We start from the raw sequence: 18,499 nt of genomic DNA on the forward strand, positions 1-18,499 counted from the left end.
CCCCCCACCTTCCCCTTCTTCCCTCCCCCCCCACCTTCCCCTTCTTCCCTCCCCACCCACCTTCCCCTTCTTTCCTCCCCCCTCCACCTTCCCCTTCTTCTCCCCCCCCACCTTCCCCTTCTTCCCTCCCCCCCACCTTCCCCTTCGTCCCTCCCCCCCACCTTCCCCTTCGTCCCTCCCCCCACCTTTCCCTTCTTCCCTCCCCCCCACCTTCCCCTTCTTCCCTCCCCCCCACCTTCCCCTTCGTCCCTCCCCCCCATTTTCCCCTTCTTCTCTCCCCCCACCTTCCCCTTCTTCTCTCCCCCCACCTTCCCCTTCTTCCCTCCCCCCACCTTCCCCTTCGTCCCTCCCCCACCTTCCCCTTCTTCCCTCCCCCCCACCTTCCCCTTCTTCCTTCCCCCCCACCTTCCCCTTCTTCCATCGCCCCTTCCCCTTCTTCCCTCCCCTTCCCCTTCTTCCCTCCCCCTTCCCCTTCTTCCCTCCCCCCTCCTTCCCCTTCTTCCCTCCCCCCCACCTTCCCCTTCTTCCCTCCCATCGCCTCATTACCCACCCTCCCCACTCCATCACTCCTTCCCTCCCTCCTTCCCATCCACCCCAACCCCTTCTCTGCCGCCACACGTCTCCCCTTTCCCTCTCGGCCTCTCCCTCACTCACCCCCACCACCACCTACCCCCCGCCGCACCTAAACTCTCCCACCCCCACCTTATCCCCCGTCCCTTCCTCCTCTTCCCTCCCCTTTCCTCCCTTACACCCCCTCCTCCCTCCCTCTCCTCCTCTCCCTATCTCTCCCCCTCCCTCTCTCCACTCCTTCCCCTCCCTCCCCCACCCCCTCCCCTCCCCTCTCCTCCCCTCCCCTCCCCCTCTCCTCCCCTCCCCTCCCCCTCTCCTCCCCTCCCCCTCCCCTCCCCCTCTCCTCCCCTCCCCCACCCATCCCCTCTCCTTCCCCTCTCCTCCCCTCTCTCCCCTCCCCTCTCCCTCTCCTCCCTTCCCTCCGTATCTCTCCTCCCCTCCCTACCCCCCTCCATCCCTCTCTTCTCTCTCCTCCTCTCTCCTCACTCTCTCGCCTCCCCTTCCCCTCCTCTCCCTTCCTCCTCCCTCTCTCCCTCCTCCCTCTCTCCCTGCCCCATCTCCTCCCTCTGTCCTCCCGCTCCCCTCCCTCTCCATCCCTCCCACCCTCCTCCCCCTCTCCTCCCACTCCCTCCCCCTCACCTCCCCCTCCCTCCCCCCTCAGCTCCCCTCCCTCCCCCCTCTTCTCCCTCCTCTCTCTCCTCCCCTCCCCCTCTCCTCCCTTCCCTCCCTATCTCACCTCCCCTCCCTACACCCCCCTCCATCCCTGTCTTCCCTCTCCTCCCCTCCCCTCCCTCTCTCGCCTCCTCTTCCCTCCACTCGCTCCCTCCTCCCTCTCTCCCTGCCCCATCTCCTCCCTCTGTCTTCCCCCTCCCCTCCCTCTCCATCCCTCCCACCCTCCCCCCTATCCCCATCTCCCCCCTCTCCCCATCTCCTCCCTCCCCATCTCCTCCCCTCCCATCCTCCCTCCCTCCTCTACTCCCTCTCTCCTCTCCTCCCCTCCCGCCCTCCCTCTCTCCTCTCCTCCCCCTCTCCTCCCTACCCCCACACCACCTCCCTCACTCTCTTCCCCTTCCCCTCCCTCACTCCTCCCCACCCCCCTCTCCTCCCTACCCCCTCCTCCCTCTCCTCCCCTTCCCCTCATTCTCTCCTCCACCACCCCCCTCTCTCTTCCCCCACCCCTCCCTCTCATCCCCTCCATTCCTCCCTCTCCCCTCCCCCTCCTCTCCCCTTCCCCTCCCTCCCTCTCCTCCCCTCCCGCACTCCCTCTCTCTTCTGCTCCCTCTCTCCTCTTGTCCCCCTCCCATCCTCCCCTCCCTCCGCTCCTGCACTCCCCTCCCTCCCTCCCCACTCTCTCGCTCCACACCCCCCTCCCTCCCTCCCCACCCTCTCGCTCCATACCCTCCTACCTCCCTCCCCTCCCTCTCACTATACACCCCCCTCCTTCCCTCTCTCTCCTCCCCACCCACTCTCCTCCACCTCCCCTCCCTCGCCTCCCTTCCACCCCATACTCTCTGTCCACCCCTCCCCTCCTCCCCTACAGACATCCCTGTGACCCTCCCTCCCCTACAAACATCCCTGTGACCCTCCACCCTCCCTCCCCTCTCCCTCCCCGACAGACATCCCTGTGACCCTCCACCCTCCCTCCCTCCCTCCCCTACAGACATCCCCGTGACCCTCCACCCTCACTCCCCTACAGACATCCCCGTGACCCTCCACCCTCCCACCGTCCCTCCCCTACAAACATCCCTGTGACCCTCCAACCCTCCCTCCCTCCCTCCATCCCTCCCCTACAGACATCTCTGTGACCCTCCCCTACAGACATCCCTCTGACCCTCCACCCTCCCTCCCTCCCTCCCCTCCTCCCCGACAGACATCCCTCTGACCATCCACCCTCCCTCCCTCCCTCCATCCCTCCCCTACAGACATCCCTCTGACCATCCACCCTCCCTCCCTCCCTCCATCCCTCCCCTACAGACATCTCTGTGACCCTCCCCTACAGACATCTCTGTGACACTCCCCTACAGACATCGCTCTGACCGTCCACCCTCCCTCCCTCCTTCCCTCCCTCGCCTACAGACATCCCTGTGTCCCTCCTCCTTCCCTCACTCTCTCTCTCCCTCCCCTACAGACATCCCTGTGACCCTCCACCCCCCCTCCCTCCCCTCCCCTACAGACATCCCTGTGACCCTCCACCCTCCCACCGTCCCTCCCCTACAAACATCCCTGTGACCCTCCTCCCTCCCTCCCTCCCTCCATCCCTCCCCTACAGACATATCTGTGACCCTCCCCTACAGACATCTCTGTGACACTCCCCTACAGACATCCCTCTGACCCTCCACCCCGACAGACATCCCTGTGACCCTCCACCCACCCTCCCTCCCTCCATCCCTCCCCTACAGACATCCCTCTGACCCTCCACCCTCCCTCCCTCCCTCCTCTCCTCCCATACAGACATCCCTGTAACCCTCCACCCTCGCTCCCTCCCCTACAGACATCCCGGTGACACTCCTCCCTTCCTCCCTCACTCCACCTCAGAAATCCCTGTGACCTCTCCCCTCCCTCCCTCCCCCCACAGACATCCCAGTGACCCTCCACCCTCCCTCCCCTACAGTCATCCCTGTGACCCTCCACTCACCCTCCCACCCTCCCCTAAAGACATCCCTGTGACCCTCCACCCTTCCTCCCTCCCTCACTCTGCCTCAGAAATCCCTGTGACTCTCCACCCTTCCTCCCTCCGCACCTCCCACCCTGCAGACATCCCAGTGACCCTCCACCCTCCCTACCTCCCCTACAGACATCCCTGTGACCCTCCACCCTCACTCCCTCCCTCCCTCCCCTACAGACATCTCTGTGACCCTCCACCCTCCCTCCCTCCCCTACAGACATCCCTGTGACCCTCCTCCTTCCCTCCCACCCTCCCTCCCTCCCCTACAGACATCCACGTACCCTCCACCCTCCCTCCCTCCCCTACAGACATCCACGTACCCTCCACCCTCCCTCGCTGCCTCCCCTACAGACATCCCTGTGACCCTCCACCCTCCCACCCTCCCTCCCTCCCCTACAGACATCCCGGTGACCCTCCACCCTCCCTCCCTCCCTACAGAAATCACTGTGACCCTCCACCCTCCCTCCCTCCCTCCATCCCTCCCCTACAGACATCTCTGTGACCCTCCCCTACAGACATCTCTGTGACACTCTCCTACAGACATCGCTCTGAACCTCCACCCTCCCTCTCTCCTCCCCTCCTCCCCGACAGACATCGCTGTGACCCTGGACCCACCCTCCCTCCCATACAGACATCCCTGTAACCCTCCACCCTCCCTCCCTCCCCCCCCACAGACATCCAGTGACCCTCCACCCGCCCTCCCCTACAGTCATCCCTGTGACCCTCCACCCACCCTCCCACCCTCCCTAAAGACATCCCTGTGACCCTCCACCCTCGCTCACTCCCCTACAGACATCCCGGTGACCCTCCTCCCTCCCTCACTCTGCCTCAGAAATACCTGTGACTCTCCACCCTTCCTCCCTCCCCTACAGACATTACTGTGACCCTCAACCCTCACTCCCTCCCTCCCTACAGACATCCCTGTGACCCTCGACCCTCCCTACCTCCCCTACAGACATTACTGTGACCCTCAACCCTCACTCCCTCCCTCCCTACAGACATCCCTGTGACCCTCGACCCTCCCTCCCTCCCCTACAGACATCCCTGTGACCCTCCACCCACCCTCCCACCCTCCCCTAAAGACATCCCTGTGACCCTCCACCCTCGCTCACTCCCCTACAGACATCCCGGTGACCCTCCTCCCTCCCTCCCTCCCTCACTCTGCCTCAGAAATCCCTGTGACTCTCCACCCTTCCTCCCTCCCCACCTCCCACCCTGCAGACATCCCTGTGACCCTCCACCCCCCTCCCCCCCTACCTCCCCTACAGACATTACTGTGACCCTCAACCCTCACTCCCTCCCTCCCTACAGACATCCCTGTGACCCTCGCCCCTCCCTCCCTCCCCTACAGACATCCCTGTGACCCTCCACCCTCCCTCTTTCCCTCCCCTACAAACATCCCTGTGACCCTCCACCCTCCCTCCCCTACAGACATCCCTGTGACCCTCCACCCTCCCTCCCCTACAGACATCCCTGTGACCCTCCACCCTCACTCCCTCCCTCCCTCCCCTACAGACATCCTTGTGACCCTCCACCCTCCCTCCCTCCCCTACAGACATCCCTGTGACCCTCCACCCTCCCTCGCTGCCTCCCCTACAGACATCCTTGTGACCCTCCACCCTCCCTCCCTCCCCTACAGACATCCCCGTGACCCTCCACACTCCCTCCCTCCCTCCATTCCTCCCCTACAGACATCTCTGTGACCCTCCCCTACAGACATCTCTGTGACACTCCCCTACAGACATCCCTCTGACCCTCCACCCTCCCTCCCTCCCTCCCCTCCTCCCCGACAGACATCCCTGTGACCCTCCACCCTCCCTCCCTCCCCTACAGACATCCCTGTGACCCTCCACCCTCCCTCCCTCCCCTACAGACATCCCTGTGACCCTCCACCCTCCTCCCTGCCGTACAGACATCACTGTGACACTCCACCCTCCCTCCCTCCCTCCCTCCCCTACAGACATCCCTGTGACCCTCCACCCTCCCTCCCTCCCTCTCCTACAGACATCCCTGTGACCCTCCACCCTCCCTCCCCTACAGACATCCCGGTGACCCTCCTCCCTTCCTCCCTCACTCCACCTCAGAAATCCCTGTGACCCTCCACCCTCCCTCCCTCCCCCCCCACAGACATCCCAGTGACCCTACACCCCCCCCTCCCCTACAGTCATCCCTGTGACCCTCCACCCACCCTCCCACCCTCCCCTAAAGACATCCCTGTGACCCTCCACCCTCGTTCACTCCCCTACAGACATCCCGGTGACCGTCCTCCCTCCCTCCCTCCCTCACTCTGCCTCAGAAATCCCTGTGACTCTCCACCCTTCCTCCCTCCCCACCTCCCACCCTGCAGACATCCCTGTGACCCTCAACCCTCACTCCCTCCCTCCCCTGCAGACATCCCTGTGACTCTCCACTCTCCCTCCCTCCCTCCCTACAGACATCCCTGTGATCCTCCACCCTCCCTCTTTCCCTCCCCTACAAACATCCCTGTGACTCTCCACCCTTCCTCCCTCCCCACCTCCCACCCTGCAGACATCCCTGTGACCCTCCACCCTCCCTACCTCCCCTACAGACATTACTGTGACCCTCAACCCTCACTCCCTCCCTCCCTACAGACATCCCTGTGACCCTCGACCCTCCCTCCCTCCCCTACAGACATCCCTGTGACCCTCCACCCTCCCTCTTTCCCTCCCCTACAAACATCCCTGTGACCCTCTACCCTCCCTCCCCTACAGACATAGCTGTGACCCTCCACTCTCCCTCCCTCTCCTACAGACATCCCTGTGACCCTCCTCCTTCCCTCCCACCCTCCCTCCCTCCCCTACAGACATCCACGTACCCTCTACCCTCCCTCGCTGCCTCCCCTACAGACATCCCTGTGACCCTCCACCCTCCCTCCCTCCCTCCTCTACAGACATCCCTGTGACCCTCCACCCTCCCTCCCTCCCTCCCCTACAGACATCCCAGTGACCCTCCTCCCTCCCTCCCTCACTCCACCTCAGAAATACCTGTGACTCTCCACCCTCCCTCCCCCCACCCCCCCCACAGACATCCTGGTGACCCGCCACCCTCATTCCCCTACAGAGAAATTAGGGATAGTATCAATTCCAAAGAAGAAGCATACAAATTAGCCAGAGAAAGTGGCTCACCTGAGGACTGGGAGAAATTCAGAGTTCAGCAGAGGAGGACAAAGGGCTTAATTAGGAAGGGGAAAAAAGATTATGAGAGAAAACTGGCAGGGAACATAAAAACTGACTGTAAAAGCTTTTATAGATATGTAAAAAGGAAAAGACTGGTAAAGACAAATGTAGGTCCCCTACAGACAGAAACAGGTGAATTGATTATGGGGAAAAAGGACATGGCAGACCAGTTGAATAACTACTTTGGTTCGGTCTTCACTAAGGAGGATATATATAATCTTCCGGAAATAGTAGGGGACATAGGGTCTAGTGAGATGGAGGAATTAAGGGAAACTCATGTTCGTAGGGAAGTGGTGTTAGGTAAATTGAAGGGATTAAAGGCAGATAACTCCCCAGGGCCAGATGATCTGCATCCCAGAGTGCTTAAGGAAGTAGCCCAAGAAATAGTGGATGCATTGGTGATAATTTTTCAAAACTCTTCAGACACTGGACTAGATTCTGAGGATTGGAGGGTGGCTAATGTAACCCCGCTTTTTGAAAACGGAGGGAGAGAGAAACGGGGGAATTATAGGTTAGCCTGACATCGGTGTTGGGGAAAATGCTAGAGTCACTTATAAAAGATGTGATAACAGCACATTTAGAAAGCGATGAAATCATTGGACAAAGTCAGCATGGATTGGTGAAAGGAAAATCTTGTCTGACGAATTTCATAGAATTTTTTGAGGATGTAAATAGCAGAGTGGATAGGGGAGAACCAGTGGATGTGGGATATTTGGATTTTCAAAAGGCTTTTGACAAGGTCCCACACAGGAGATTAGTGGGCAAACTTAAAGCACACAGTATTTGGGGTAAGGTATTGATGTGGATAGAGAATTGTTTGGCAGACAGAAAGCAAAGAGTGGAATAAATGGGACCTTTTCAGAATGGCAGGGAGTGACTAGTGGGGTAACCCAAGGCTCAGTGCTGAGACCCCAGTTGTTTACAATATAATTAATGCCCTATAAGAGGGAATTAAATGCAGCATCTCCAAGTTTGCGGATGACACAAAGTTGGGCGGCAGTGTTAGCTGTGAGGAGGATGCTGACAGGATGCAGGGTGACTTGGATAGGTTAGGTGAGTGGGCAAATTCATGGCAGATGAAATTTAATGTGGATAAATGTGAGGTTTTCCACTTTGGTGGCAAAAACAGGAAAACAGATTATTATCTGAATGGTGGCCGATTAGGAAAAGGGGAGGTGCAACGAGACCTGGGTGTCATTACACACCAGTCATTGAAAGTGGGCATGCAGGTACAGCAGGCGGTGAAAAAGGCGAATGGTATGCTGGCATTCACAGCAAGAGGATTCGAGTACAGGAGCAGGGAGGTACTACTGCAGTTGTACAAGGCCTTTGTGAGACCACACCATGAGTATTTTGTGCAGTTTTGGTCCCCTAATCTGAGGAAAGACATTCTTGCCATAGAGGACATACAAAGAAGGTTCACCAGATTGATTCTTGGGATGGCAGGACTTTCATATGATAAAAGACTGGATCGACTAGGCTTATAGTCTCTGGAATTTAGAAAATTGAGGGGGGATCTGATTGAAGCGTATAAGATCCTAAAGGGATTCGAAAGGCTAGATGCAGGAAGATTGCTCCCGAAGTTGGGGAAGTCCAGATCGAGGGGTCACAGTTTGAGGATGAAGGGGAAGCCTTTTCGGACCGAGTTTAGGAAAAACTTGTTCACACAGAGAGTGGTGAATCTGTGGAATTCTCTGCCACAGGAAACAGTTGAGGCCAGTTCGTTGGCTATATTTAAGAGGGAGTTAGATCTGGCTCTTGTGGCTAAAGAGATCAGGAGGTATGGAGGGAAGGCTGCTATAGGGTTCTGAGTTGCATGATCAGCCATGACCATACTGAATGAAGTTGCAGGCTCGAAGGGTGGAATGGCCTGCTCCTGCACCATTTTCTATATTTCTATATATTTCTACAAGGGAGATGCAGTGGATGTTGTATATTTGGGTTTTCAGAAGGCCTTTGATAAGGTGCCACACATGAGTCTACTGAACAAGACAAGAGCCCATGGAATGACGGGGAAGTTACATACGTGGATAGGGCGTTGGCTGATTGGCAGGAAACAGAGAGTGGGAATAAAGGGATCCTATTCTGCTTGGCTGCCGGTTAGCAGTGGTGTCCCACAGGGGTCCGTGTTGGGGCCGTTTCTTTTTACATTGTACAACAACGATTTGGATTATGGAATAGATGGTTTTGTGGCTAATCTTGCTGATGATACGAACATAGTTGGAAGGGCCGGTAGTGCTGAGGAAACGGAGAGTCTGCAGAGAGACTTGGATAGATTGGAAGAATGGGCAAAGAAGTGGCAAATGAAATACAATGTTGGAAAGTGTATGGTGAAGCACATTGGCAGAAGAAATAAACAGGCAGACTATTATTTAAATGGGGAGAGAATTCAAAGTTCTGAGATGTAACGGGACTTGGGAGTCCTCATACAGGATACCTTCCAGGTTAACCTCCAGGTTGAGTCGGTGGTGAAGAAGGCGAATGCAATGTTGGCATTCATTTCTAGAGGAATAGAGTATAGGAGCAGGGATGTGATGTTGTGGCTCTATAAGGCGCTGGTGAGGCCTCACTTGGAGTACTGTGGGCTGTTTTGGTCTCCTTATTTAAGGAAGGATGTGCTGACGTCGGAGAGGGTACAGAGAAGATTCACTGGAATGATTCCGGGGAATGAGAGGGTTAATATATGAGGAACGTTTTTCCGCTCTTGGACTGTACTCCTTGGAGTTTGGAAGATTGAGTGGAGACTGCATAGAAACATTTTGAATGTTGAAAGGCATGGACAGAATGGATGTGGTGAAGTTGTTTCCATGATGGGGGAGTCTGGTACGAGAGGGCATGACTTAAGCGTTGAAGGGTGCCCATTCAGAACAGAAATGCGAAGAAATTTGTTTAGCCAGAGGGTAGTGAATCTATGGAATTTGTTGCCACGGGCAGACAGTGGAGGCCAAGTCATTGGCTGTATTTAAGGCAGAGATTGATAGGTATCTGAGTAGCCAGGGCATCAAAGGTTATGGTGAGAAGGCAGGGGAGAGGGACTAAATGGGAGAATGGATCAGCTCATGATAAAATGGCGGAGCAGACTCGATGAGCCGAATGGCAAACTTCTGCTCCTTTGGCTTATGGTCTTATGGTCTTATGATGTAATGGCCATTACAGAGACTCGGCTGGCACCAGGGCAGGAAAGGATTCTCAATATTCCTGGACTTCAGTGCTTTAAAAGGGATAGATGGGGGGCGTAAAAGGGGGGGAGGGATGGCATTACCGGTCAGGGATACTATTACAGCTACAGAAAGGATGGGTAATGTAGCAGGATCCTCTTTTGAGTCAGTATGGGTGGAAGTCAGGAACAGGCAGGAGCAGTTAATCTATTGGGAGTATTCTACAGGGCCCCTGGTAGCAGCAGAGATACTGAGGAGCAGATTGGGAGGCAGATTTTGGACCTCCTCTGAGAGTGTCCATGGTTTTGACAGCAAGGCCCTGTTATGGTCTAATGGCAGTATCCTGGGCTGGGCTTCCTGCTGTCATCTGCTCTGCCTCCCAGAAGCTTACAGGATTCCCAAGACCGTAATCTATGTTTCCGAGCTGCCTCTGACATTCCCTAGTCTTTGACCTATGATGTTCTCAATAAGATTCCGAGGAATACTCCGACCGCCTTGAGGTTTTCAGTGAAGAGATGGAAAACACACGCACCACCCCATCGGCTCTACAGTTGTGCCATAGTTATTTCAGGATCCTGTCCACATGAGGGAGACTTTATTCCCTCCCAGGACCTGAAATGCTGGTCAAGGACAAATGTATTCAAGAGGGTCTTGCCTCACAGTCTATTAGATCCTGCACTTCCCCAGCAGGAGAGGGTTCTGTTTGTGATTCACATGGGCCACTACCACAGGAAAGCAGCATCTATCATCAAGGATGCCCAGCATTCAGGATACGCTCTCTCCTCACCACTACATCTGGGAGAGGGACGCTGGACCCCTTTGTTCAGGAACAGTTGTTACCCTACAACCATCAGGCTCCTGAACCGGTGTGGATAACCTCATTCATCAACAAATCTCAACTGATTCCACAACCTACAGACTCACTTTCACAGAGTCTACAACTCAATATCATAGTCGTATTTGTTTTTATTTTCACCCTTTATTATCCTTACCCATCGGTAGCTTCTCTGTCTTTGTCTTTTCCTGTGCAGTTTTTAATAAATTCTGTTGTGTGTTTTTTTTCTTTCTCAACAGGTGCAAGAAATTGAATCTCCATGAATCACGTGGTAATGTATACATGTTTTGATAATAAATTTACCTGGAACTGTCACGAAAGTGTTTTCAGTTTGATTTGTTGGTATAAGGTGGAGAATAGTGATGAAGATTTCACAAGAACTGGTACGATCAGCCAGAGCTGCTGGATCCAGTCCAAGGGTTGAAAAACATTCCGAGGAACAAGATTTGACAAGAATCCACACGGTAGGCTTATTCAGAATGTCAGAAGGCATGGGAGCCAGGGAGGTTTGGCCAGGTGGATTCAGAATTGTCTTGCCTGCAGAAGGCAGAGGGTGGTGGTGGAGGGAGTACATTCAGATTGGAGGATTGTGACTAGTGGTGTCCCACAAGGGTCTGTTCTGGGACCTCTACTTTTCGTGATTTTTATTTACGACCTGGATGCGGAGGTAGAAGGGTGGGTTGGCAAGTTTGCAGATGACACAAAGGTTGGTGCTGTTGTAGATAGTGTAGAGGGTTGTCAAAGATTGCAGAGAGACAGTGACAGGATGCAGAAGTGGGCTGAGAAGTGGCAGATGGAGTTCAACCCGGAGAAGTTTGACGTGGTACACTTTGGAAGGACAAACTCCAAGGCAGAGTACAAAGTAAGTGGCAGGAAACATGGTTGAGTGGAGGAGCAGAGGGATCTCGGGGTACATGTCCACAGATCCCTGAAAGTTGCCTCACAGGTGGATAGAGTAGTTCAGAAAGCTTACGGAGTGTTAGCTTTCATAAGTCGAAGGATAGCGTTTAAGAGTCGCGAGGTAAAGATGCAGTTCTATAAAATTGTGGTTAGGCCACAATTGGAGTACTGTCACCAACACACATCAAAGTTGCTGGTGAACGCAGCAGGCCAGGCAGCATCTGTAGGAAGAGGTGCAGTCGACGTTTCAGGCAAACAAGAGGACATGAGTTGAGAGTTAAAGGGCAAAAGTTTTGGGGTAACACGAGGGGGAACTTCTTTACTCAGAGAGTGGTAGCTGTGTGGAACGAGAAGTGGTTGGGGCAGGTTCGATGTTGTCGTTTAAAGTTAAACTGGATGGATATATGGACAGGAAAGGAATGGAGGGTTATGGGCTGAGTGCAGGTCGGTGGGACTGGGTGAGTGTAAGAGTTTGGCACGGACTAGAAGGGCCGAGATGGCCTGTTTCCGTGCTGTAATTGATATATGTTTGTATGGTAAACACAGTGAAGAAGGAATCTGATAGGAGAGATGTGGACCATGGAGAACAGGAACGAGGATCCTCCAACATCCACTGCATCTCCCTTGTCTTTCCGACTTGTAATTTCCTCAAAAAGATGCAATAGGTTTGTCAGGCAGGATTTTCCTTTAAGGAATCCATGCTGAGTTCTGCCTATCTTGTCATATGCCTCCAGATACTCCGTAATCTCATCCTTGCCAATCGACTCCAACAACTTCCCAACCACCGATGTCAAGCTAACAGGTCTATAATTTCCTTTTTTCTTCCTTGCCCCCTTCTTAAATAGCGGAGTGACATTTGCAATCTCCCAGTCCTCCGGAACCATGCCAGAATCTATCGACTTTTGAAAGATCATCGCTGATGCCTCCGCAATCTCCACAGCTACTTCCTTCAGAACACGCGGGTGCATTCCATCTGGTCCGGGAGATTTATCTACCGTCAGACTATTCAGCTTCCTGAGTACTTTCTGTGTCGTAATTGTGACTGCGCACATTTCTCCTTGCAATCCTTTTTTTTTTATTAATTTAAAAGAGTAAGCATAAATACAAACCAAAGGAGAGGTTATCTCAAATACATATATCAATAATAGTACAAACAAAGGAAGGTATATACACTGTCAAAATCATAAATAGTATTAAGCTAATATAAAGTGACAAGAGAACCACTTCTCCTCTTAACAGTTCATAGAAAAAAAGACTCAAGATTTCCTGTCACTGTGAAAAAAAAACCTCACTAAACTAACCTAAAATATAAAAAAGGGGGATTGGGCAGTCCATTTTGGGGAGGCAGTTAAAAAAAGGGGAAAATCTTTCTGATCAAATCTAAAACTTCGTGGAGAAAAAAAAAATAACTGGAAAAGTAAAAGGATTAAATCATATGATAACATTGAATAAATTGTCGCCAAGTTTGCTCAAATTTAAAAGATGTATCAAACGTCCAACTCCTTATTTTCTCCAAACTTAATCAAGACATAATGGAGGAGAGCAAAAAAAACATAGATGGATTGGGATCCTTCTAGTACAACAGAATAGCTCTCCTAGCCAATAAAGGTGAGGGCACATTTCCTTTCCCTGACACCCTTGAGTGTCCGGTATACTACTGATGTCTTCCTCAGTGAAGACTGATGCAAAATACTCGTTCAGTTCCTCCGCCATCTCCTTACCTCCCATTACAATTTCACCAGCATCATTTTCTATCGGTCCTATATCTACTCTCAGCTGCCTTTTAATCTCTATATATTTGAAAAAGCTATTCGTATTGTCACGAACCCCGTGACGGGAATAAAGAACCAGCAGAAATAGAAAACACTTTGGAGTCCAGTATTGCTATTAACTAATAATATTTATTAGTAACTATGCAATACAGCAATATAGATGTAGATAAATCAAACAGGTTATCAATGATTATATATAATTAAGTAAATCAGTAAGTGTGGAAATATATGTGAACAACCAAGATTCTTCAAGTCTAGGGGTAAAAAGATACAGTCTTATGATGATGAGTAAAGTTCAGTTCTGTTCGTTCGTGGTGTTGAGTTGGGTAGTGATGGAGAGAGAGAGAGAGAGATTTGAGTCTTCAGATGAGCTGACGCTGTCGATATTCTCGTTGTCCTCCGAAATCCTTTAAAAGTCACCGACTGTGACCTCAACAAGGGAACACAGAAAACTTCAAAGAGTTTTCTGTGGTGGAGTTATCACCCAGGCAAGGGTGGACACATGGACAACTCCCCACCAGTCACTCCCTTTTCCTCACTGCAAGAGCCACTGATCGATCCTCCAAAAACCCACTTTTTACACGGGCACAACAAAGCTCATTCAGTGTCCAAAACATGTGTCTGAGGTCTATATCATCTGACCTCCTATTTATCTCACTGTACTGAGTATCAACTGTCCTTCAAATAACTCCTCATTCCTCTCCCTGTGTAAGAAAATCACGAGCAGGTGAATGTCCTTGGGAAGTATCGACACGCTGCCGGAAAATCATAACATCGAGTGTCCATCAAATAACGCCGCCTTCAGTCACCATAGCAACTTACGAGCTGCTGGGTTCTGTCTCCAGCTCAGCAGAAATCCAAAAGTTAGCCAGTTCTTTCTCATGCCTTAAAGTGACAGTCCAACAGTTAGTCTTCGTTTCTCTCTCTCTCTCTCTCTTTCAAAATAACATGTCGGCGTTAAATTACTCTCTCTCTCTCTCTTCCAAAAGCACAGTTCATAGCGTAATCGAGCACAGTTTATAGGGGTAATTCGGGACCCCGTCACAGTATCCACTTTGATATTATTTGCTAGCTTCCTTTCATAGTTCATCTTTTCCCTCTTAATGACCTTCTTAGTTTCCTTTTGTAAGCTTTTTTAAACTTCCCAATCCTCTGCCTGCCTACTAATTTTTGCTTCCTTGTATGCCCTCTCCTTTGCTTAACTTTGCCTTTGACCTCTCTTGTCAGCCACGGTTCCATCCTTTTCTCATTCGAAATTTCTTTCTTTTTTGGAATATATCTATGTTGCACATTTCTCACTTCTCGCATAAACTCCAGCCACTTCTGCTCTGCTGTCCTTCCCGCTGGTGTCCCGCATGTGGTAATGTATACGTGTTTTAACATAGAACATAGAATAGTACAGCACAGTACAGGCCCTTCGGCCCACAATGTTGTGCCGACCCTCAAACCCTGCCTCCCATATAACCCCCCCACCTTAAATTCCTCCATATACCTGTCTAGTAGTCTCTTAAACTTCACTAGTGTATCTGCCTCCACCACTGACTCAGGCAGTGCGTTCCACACACCAACCACTCTCTGAGTAAAAAACCTTCCTCTAATATCTCCCTTGAACTTCCCACCCCTTACCTTAAAGCCATGTCCTCTTGTATTGAGCAGTGGTGCCCTGGGGAAGAGGCACTGGCTGTCCACTCTATCTATTCCTCTTAATATCTTGTATACCTCTATCATGTCCCTCCCATAATGATAATATCATGTCTCTATCATGTCTCCTCTCATTTGATAATAAATTTACCTGGAACTGTCTGTGATATTTCAATCCTGGGACAACAAAATCAATTGTCTATTCTATTCGTGACTCTGTAATCTTACAAACATTAGTTAAATCTTCCTTCAGCCTCCGCAGCTGCAGAGAAAACGACGCAAATTTATCCATTCTCTGCTTATAATCCACGTTGGGTCTCAACAAGTGCCAGACTTGCCCATTAACCTACTCACATACGAATATTCGAGTTCCCAAACAGTCCATCCAGATGAGGTGACACTTTGCCTGTGAGTTTGTCGGGGTCACTGACTGTATCCATTCTCTTGTGCAGTGCACCGACCGGACACTTATTGTGGAACTACTTTTGCTCTATCCATCATCCCAAGTGATTCTGGCAATGAAAGGGTTAACATATGAGGAGCGTTTGCCAGTATTGGGACTGTACTCACTGCAATTTAGAAAACCGTAGCGGGGTCACATTGAAACCTACCGAATGTTGAGAGGTTAAATAAGGTGGATGTCGGATGATGTTTCCGATGGTGCAGGTGTCCAGATTTAGAGATCACAGCCTCAAAATAGAGGGGATTCCTTTTAAAAAGGAGATTCCTTTCACCAGAGAGTAGCGAATCTGTGTAATGCTCTGTGGAATGTGATGGAGTCCAGGTCTATGGTCTTATGGATAGGAACTCCTGTTGGCTACCCATTGTAATTCCACTCCCCAATCCCATTCCAACATGTCTGTCTATGGACTCCCTTATTGCCACGATGACACTACTCTCCTGGAGGAGTTACACCTCATCTTCCGGCTGCCTGGCCGCTAATCTTACGGCAGAAGCGTAGATTTCCCCAGCTTCCGGGAATTTCTGCCCCCTCCCCCTTCTCCCATTCTCCATTCCGGCTCCCCTCTCACCTGTCTTATCCTCACGTCTCCATCGCCTTCCTCAGATACCCCTCCTCAATCCCGTTCTTCCACGGTCCACGCTTCTCTCCTTCCTCAGATATTTATCTCTTCTACCTCTCACCTCGCAGCTTCTTACTTCCCCCATCCACCCACCTTTCCCCTGACCTATCAGCTGCCTAATGATTGAATAAAATGATGGTGAGGAAGACTAACACCAAAACCAGTTCTCAATGACAACAACCGGTGCACAATATAATATCATAGAAACATAGAAAATAGGTGCAGGAGTAGGCCATTCGGCCCTTCGAGACTGCACCGCCATTTATTATGATCATGGCTGATCATCCAACTCAGATCGACAGAAGGTTATAGGTATTTATGAAGCGGGACACCAGCACGGGGCAGCTCACAGCTCGAAGTCGCTCTTCAGCAAGGCCTTGACTGAGGACAGCTTGTCATTCCACTTGAAATGGCAATAGTTGGGCCATTCGTTACCCTCGAAAGTGATGAGTCGCTCACCGCATAGGTTGGCGTGCTGGAACAGAATCCACACGCCTGCCTTCACCTTATGGGAAGAGACGAGGTTTGCGAAGCCGGCTCTCCTCAGATCATTCGTCGTTTCCCTAATGCTGCGGCTTTGGCCCTTATAGTTGACGTGCTTGTACAGAACGATCTCCGGGTTCTTCAAATCCTCCTTCACCAGCCGCAAAGAGATAATTTTCTGATCCAGCTCGCCCAGATATGCGTGGTCTCCGGGACCGAGCACCTTGAACGCCCCCGTGAAGTTTTTGCCGGCGTACGCCACCCAGTGCTGGCCGATTACTCTGATCGAGCGGGCAGTATTATCGAATTTCCGAACAGTAAGGTCGAGAATGTTGTCCACAAAGTCCTGGTCCTCCCCGGTAAAGTCGGGCTTTTCGTAGAGAGTGATTTTACTCATCTTGATACAGCGGTGAGTGCCGTCCACGAGTTTACAGAGGCGCAGCTGAAGCGAGAGTTGTTCCCCGGGTTAAATCTGCTCAGTGTTCGGTCAAACGACCAACAACAGCCATCAGCCAATCACGCTTTAGAGGAGCGGCCCCCTTTGGGAGGGACCACGTCTGAGAGGCGAAGTTGTTGTTTCGAAGGGTTGTTGAAACTTGGGTGATATCCAATTCCTGTAGCTGGATTGTCAGGGCGGTGCGAGATCAAGGAATTCGGGCAGACTGCTGGAGGTGGGGCTGATCCTTAAGAAGATGCGGACTGCTCAGAACGTCAGCGACCAGAGTTTTAACGAGATGCTGGGGTTGCACCGAAAATGCAGGCAGGCGGATTTGTCTGACCAAAGGGGAAAGGGTGAGGGAGACAGTCAATGCAGAGTTCTCCCGTGTCCGTTTCACTTAGCAACAACGCTTCCCCCTTGGGTACTGCTGAGGTTGGGTGGTAACCTGTGAGGGAAAAAGAACAACATATTGTGTTCAGTGAAATTGAGGTTATGACCAGCTCTGAGGTTAGCGGGGAAGGCGCAGGTCAGGAAGGGGTTGGGGGAGAAAAGACATTCTGTAGCCGCACGAGAGATGGCAAGTTGAAGTTTCCCACCCGGATTTCTTTTTATAGTAGAAAACATAAATGTAAACCAGGTTAATTAATACTAAAGATGTAATGGTATAAAGATGGGGAAATAAAGCTATTCGAGATAGAATTGTGGCTGACCTGGGCGCTGGAAAGCGAAAGAAACGCAGCAAACTATGGGAAACTGAAGATATAAATTGTTAAAAGTGAAATTAGTAGGGAGTATCTCTACCCTACTTACTTGAGAACCTCCAGGGATACCAGTTAAAATAGAGTTCTGCTGCTGGCCGAATGTTCCTCGTTGTGAAGTTTCACATATCCACGTGTCCGTCAGGCACCTCACGTTGGTGATAGCTGTTCTCCTTCAGAGTGACCAATTCAAAACTTGCATTCCTGTGTCATTGGTCGTAGGTCGTGGAAGCCAGTCCCACACAGCACAGCCGCCAATGACACTGGAATGCTACATTTGAAATGGTAAGAAATGAATATAAAATCAGACGCTTCAAGTACGCAGGTGGAGGTTACTCCGAAAGGGAACAATTATCGCGTATGTGAGATGTCCGATGGACACGTGGAGATTGGAAACTGGATGACGAGCAATATGTGGCCAGAAGCAGAAACTCCCTAAGTGTGAAAGGTGAAATGTTTAAGGGAACATCTTCACTGAGAGTATGGTGGGTGTGTGTGGAATGAGTTGCCAGCAGAAGTTCAATTTCAAGATTGATAAGAGATTTGGATAACCACATGTGTGGAAGGGGTAATGTCCAGTACAGGTCAGTGGGACTGGGCAGACAAATAGCTTGGCAAGGTCTAGATGGGCCAAATGGCCTGTTTTGTACTGTAGTGCTCAAATAGAAGATGCTAATGTGAAGGAAAACTGCAGGCAAAGTCTAGAAGTAAAGACGTGTATTGCAGCAATGACGACAGCCAAGCTTCAAAAACATCCCGAGTGATATTTTAAAAAAGGACGGAGAGAGAAACCGGGGAATTATAGACCGGTTAGCCTAACGTCGGTGGTGGGGAAACTGCTGGAGTCAGTTATCAAAGATGTGATAACAGCACATTTGGAAAGCGGTGAAATCATCGGACAAAGTCAGCATGGATTTGTGAAAGGAAAATCATGTCTGACGAATCTCATAGAATTTTTTGAGGATGTAACTAGTAGAGTGGATAGGGGAGAACCAGTGG

At 51.6% G+C, this 18,499-nt stretch overlaps 1 protein-coding gene across 1 annotated transcript; it reads right to left on the bottom strand.

The window, feature by feature from the left end:
• Positions 1-16,166: 16,166 nt before the first annotated feature.
• Positions 16,167-16,700, bottom strand: LOC140192942 (epidermal differentiation-specific protein-like). The gene has a single exon (XM_072250415.1). The coding sequence runs from the start codon at positions 16,698-16,700 to the stop codon at positions 16,167-16,169; it is 534 nt and encodes a 177-aa protein (XP_072106516.1).
• Between the last annotated feature and the right edge of the window lie 1,799 nt (positions 16,701-18,499).

The sequence above is a fragment of the Mobula birostris genome, unplaced genomic scaffold (genome assembly GCF_030028105.1).
Source record: "Mobula birostris isolate sMobBir1 unplaced genomic scaffold, sMobBir1.hap1 scaffold_3163, whole genome shotgun sequence".
Taxonomy (NCBI): Eukaryota; Metazoa; Chordata; class Chondrichthyes; order Myliobatiformes; family Myliobatidae; genus Mobula; species Mobula birostris.